General features: G+C 43.6%; 1 protein-coding gene across 1 annotated transcript; it reads left to right on the forward strand.

Annotated features, from left to right (window-relative positions):
* The first annotated feature begins 646 nt into the window (after nucleotides 1–646).
* Nucleotides 647–4454, forward strand: LOC109527598 (nucleolar MIF4G domain-containing protein 1-like). Its single transcript, XM_019889608.1, has 8 exons — nucleotides 647–736; nucleotides 1206–1316; nucleotides 1768–1926; nucleotides 2015–2136; nucleotides 2226–2358; nucleotides 3098–3229; nucleotides 3579–3688; nucleotides 4234–4454. The coding sequence occupies exons 1-8, from the start codon at nucleotides 647–649 to the stop codon at nucleotides 4394–4396; spliced, it is 1020 nt and encodes a 339-aa protein (XP_019745167.1). The 3' UTR covers nucleotides 4397–4454.
* Nucleotides 4455–4716: the final 262 nt, after the last annotated feature.

The raw sequence follows: 4716 nt of genomic DNA on the forward strand, positions 1-4716 counted from the left end.
TAGGTAGTGAATAACTAAAGCCAAATCTGTTTCCTCAAACATTGACTGTTCCCCCATCAGAATCCCAATTAGTCGCTGGGCACATTATCAATTTAAACACGAATATTTTGTATTTTTTTCTGGTAACTCATATTAACAGAGCATTTTCAAAAAAAAAAAAAAACATCCCTGAAATAAATAATCAGCTTACGGGAACTGCCATAGTTTTTAGAGAGAATAAAATAGTATTTTCTTCTGACGTCCCCAAAAATATTATTTTCGTAAAATTTGGAATTGGGGAGGAGTTGTTTCTTCAAACATTGACTGTTCCCCCATCAGAATCCTAATTAGTCGCTGGGCACATTATCAATTTAAACATGAATATTTTGTATTTTTTTCTGGTAAGTCATATTAACAGAGCATTTTCAAAAAAAAAAAAAAAAAAATCCCTGAAATAAATAATCAGCTTATGGGAACTGCCATAGTTTTTAGAGAGAATAAAACAGTATTTTCTTCTGACGTCCCCAAAAATATTTTCGTAAAATTTGGAATTGGGGAGGAGCCACTATTCGTGGAAACAAAGCAACTACCATTTATGCCCTTAAACTGCACTTCCAGCACAAAACTTATAACGTAACATTTGTAGGTCCGTTTCATGTTGGAAACCATGCTGGCATTGAAGAACAACGACATGCGCAAGATTCCGGGCTACGATCCAGAGCCTGTGGAGAAGCTCAAGAAACTGCAGAGAAGTCTGGTGGGTGACTATAAAATCGGCGGTTCTCAATTTTTTATTTTTATTGTTTTACTCCAACTACCACCTAAAAAAATACTTATTTCTTCAACGACCACAATTATGGCGTGTAATAGCTAATATTATTGTACGCCACTTTGTGTGCTTCGAACTGTACCGTAAAAGTAATGATTTAATTCAAATGTACTTCTGAAAATTTGATTACAAATTCTGCCGAAATGTTTAAAAAGAAACACGAATAAAGCTTGCAGGCAAGGTGACAAAAAAAAAAACAACCCTGAAATAAATAATCAGCTTACGGGAACTGCCATAGTTTTTAGAGAGAATAAAATAGTATTTTCTTCTGACGTCCCCAAAAATATTATTTTCGTAAAATTTGGAATTGGGGAGGAGCCACTATTCGTGGAAACAAAGCAACTACCATTTATGCCCTTAAACTGCACTTCCAGCACTAATAACGTAACATTTGTAGGTCCGTTTCATGTTGGAAACCATGCTGGCATTGAAGAACAACGACATGCGCAAGATTCCGGGCTACGATCCAGAGCCTGTGGAGAAGCTCAAGAAACTGCAGAGAAGTCTGGTGGGTGACTATAAAATCGGCGGTTCTCAATTTTTTATTTTTATTGTTTTACTCCAACTACCACCTAAAAAAATACTTATTTCTTCAACGACCACAATTATGGCGTGTAATAGCTAATATTATTGTACGCCACTTTGTGTGCTTCGAACTGTACCGTAAAAGTAATGATTTAATTCAAATGTACTTCTGAAAATTTGATTACAAATTCTGCCGAAATGTTTAAAAAGAAACACGAATAAAGCTTGCAGGCAAGGTGACAAAAAGCGTTTTCAGTTTTAGATTTTTATGGTAATTTACACATTGGCCACCAGGTGGCCCCAAAGAATTGCCTTTAAATGCTGCCAGTAAAGTGGCGTGCTGATCGAAGCAGTCAATGACAAAATCCATCTTTTGGCTCTTGTTCATCCTTTTGAATAGGATTCCTTTTAAGTCCGAAATGTTTTCGATACAGATCCAGCGCAACGCCGCAGGTAGCGACGTGAAACTGCGGGTGTCCCTGGACAACCTTCTGTCGGCCAACCAGGTCGGCCGCTGGTGGATCGTGGGCTCGTCGTGGAGCGGCGCGCCCATGATCAGCGAGCAAGAGCATAAAAGCGTTGGCGAAGGGCAGGTGAGTGAAACACTGATTGTTCTGACCAAAAAAAAGGTCAAAAACATGTTAAGCCCAGTAAAATCCCCCATCCACGCTTTGTGTTCAGTTCACCGCCAAAGTCCTGGAACTGGCCCGAAAGCAGCGGATGAACACGGAGGTCCGAAGGAACATCTTCTGCGTGCTCATGACCAGCGAGGACTACTTGGATGCCTTTGACAAGCTGCTGAGGTACGTTGTCCTTCATTTGAAGGTGGTCGAGGTGGGGCGGGGCTTGTGACATTGAATTGTGACCACAAAACCTCATTGCTGGCGTAAAGGATGGGGCTGAAAGACAAACAGGAGCGCGAGATCGTCCACGTGCTGATGGACTGCTGCCTGCAGGAAAAAAGCTTCAACGGCTTCTACGCCGTGCTGGGAGAGAAATTCTGCGCTCACAACCGCCGCTTCCAGGTAGCCATGACACCCCCCCCCCCAAAAAAAACCCTCTAAAAGCTCACAAGTTAACCAAATCGGAAGTCCAAAGTCCAACCTTTTGCCTTTCCAAACAAGAGTTAATTCATTCAACTGGAGATGTTCGGACTGTTGCCAGTACGAGTACTTAGTCTTTGAGTACGCACTGATACCAAGTACCGATACCGCTCATACTTTTGACACAGCAACCAACCCCAATTTTTTTTTTTTTTTTTTTTTTGAAGTTTGCTCGTGAAGTCCCTCCCCCGTAATTACAGTTGTAAAAATCATCAAAACATTTCTGCCGTCCATCTACAATGATGTCCCTCTGAGGAAATTGCCCCCTCCCAATGTAAAGAGCCATTGATGTCATTTCCAAGGCCCTCCAAAACAAACCAATCCAAGCCACGGTCCACTGATCCTAATCACCTGATTGAGTGCTAATAAGTCTGCATGCTAATGACTAACTTCCTCTCACGTACCCCCTCTTCCGACCTGCGTGACCTCCGCGACCTCCGCGGCGGGATCTCCTCACACCTTCTCGCCCCCGTGTTATGAGCAAACCACTCAAACTGCGACCACCAACAACAACGCTTCCTCCTCGGCCCGACTGCATCGGCCACGACAACTCTTTGTCCCTCTCAAAGAGCCGCGCTGGGAACGTTTGCTTTTCGCGCGTGAGCTCGTTAAGTTTCCTCTCATTGGTTTTGACACTTTTTTTCTGTTTCCATTTTCACAGATCACCTTCCAGTTCAGCCTGTGGGATAAATTCCGGGAGCTTTCCAACCTTCCCGCCAGGACTTTTAACAATTTGATCCAGCTCGTGACCCTCTTCCTCCAGAAAAAGTGCTTCTCGCTCTCGCTGCTCAAAGTAAGCAAGCACATTCCGGACTCGAGGGGAATTCTTGTTTTGCTTTGCGAGCTAATGAATAATGCTTTAAAAAAAAAAAATCTAAAGAAGAAAAAAAAAATCATATGTTTCTTTAACCGTTAGTTGGTTGATGATGCAAATAAGAAGCTTCGTAGAGGGGAGGCACTCAGGTCCAACAAAAAAAAAATATTTTGGGACAGATCTGGCTATGCTACTTTCCCTCCACTTTCAATATTCTGTGTGGCTATTGGTCGGTCTGGCCTTGGTGGAGGTCTTCGCTCTGCCGGGTGCCATTTTCGTTCCGTTTTCTTTCTGGACATTCACACGGGTGGTTCTTTTGGTATTCTAGGTAATCGAGTTCGGAGAGCTCGACAAGGCCAAGGTGCGCTTCCTGCGCCAAGTCCTGACTCGACTGCTCACAGACACCGAGCCCGAGGATGTCATCGGCATTTTTTCAAGGTGAGCAACACAACCCACCCACTCCCGTATTAGGGGGAAAAAAAACGGGTAATACAACTGGCGTGAGCTCTGGAGTTATTTGCTGCTTCGCTAACCAAAACAGCAGCACCTATCAAAGTAAAAAGACGTGTGTTATAAAGAAATTCCCTGCGTGGTGTTAAAGACGCTCTTAGCTTCTGCTTCGTATTAGTCAAAAAAATGTGTTTGTCTACATGCATTATTGAATACAAATGTTGGAGACATTTTTGAGAAATATTCCAAATTGGACCCAATTTGGAAGTAGAAATATATACAATGCGTCATCTTTATTTGTAAAGCGCTTTCACAACAACCGCAGCTGTAACAAACCAAAAGGTTCAACCTAGAATAGCAATCATGTAGAAGTTAGCGTTCTCCCGCATTTCACTCAAGCTGCAGTGTCAAGATAGTTTTGCTTTTACCTGGACGCTCGTTTTTTTTTATTTATTTTTATTTTTATTTATTTTTTGCATGCTGTCGACCACCCACCGTCCTTCCGCCCCCTTCATTTGTTGCCCGCCTGCCAGGATTTCTGGAATTCCCCAGCTGCGAATGCTGCGCGAGGGCCTGAAGCTTTTCATCAGCCACTTCCTGCTTAAGAGCGCCGCGCCGCAGGACGCCTCGCTAACGGAGCGCGCTCGCATCGCCACCCAGGCCATGGAGGCCAAAGAGGCCAAAGTCAAACTGTAACCCCCCGCCCCCTCAAAAAAAGGAATGTCATTTAAATTTGAAAAAAAAATTCCATCCACAATAACTTTTCTGTAGCGCTCGTCATCATCGGGGTTGCGGGTGAAGACTTCATCTGTGCGAATGGAAACGTCAATTTTATTTGTATGCGTCATACATTTCGCTGTAGCTCCCGAAAGCTTTTCGGTGTGGTGTGAACAAGCGACGAGGTGTATACAGTGGGATCAATGGGCTCACTGTGTGCGCTCCACACCCTGACCTTTGCGTGCCACTTTGTAGCCGGCAGCCTTTACCTGCCCCGTCGGGTCTGACCCCGGGCTGAA

This window comes from Hippocampus comes, unplaced genomic scaffold, assembly GCF_001891065.2.
Source record: "Hippocampus comes isolate QL1 unplaced genomic scaffold, H_comes_QL1_v1.1 scaffold2881, whole genome shotgun sequence".
Taxonomy (NCBI): domain Eukaryota; kingdom Metazoa; phylum Chordata; class Actinopteri; order Syngnathiformes; family Syngnathidae; genus Hippocampus; species Hippocampus comes.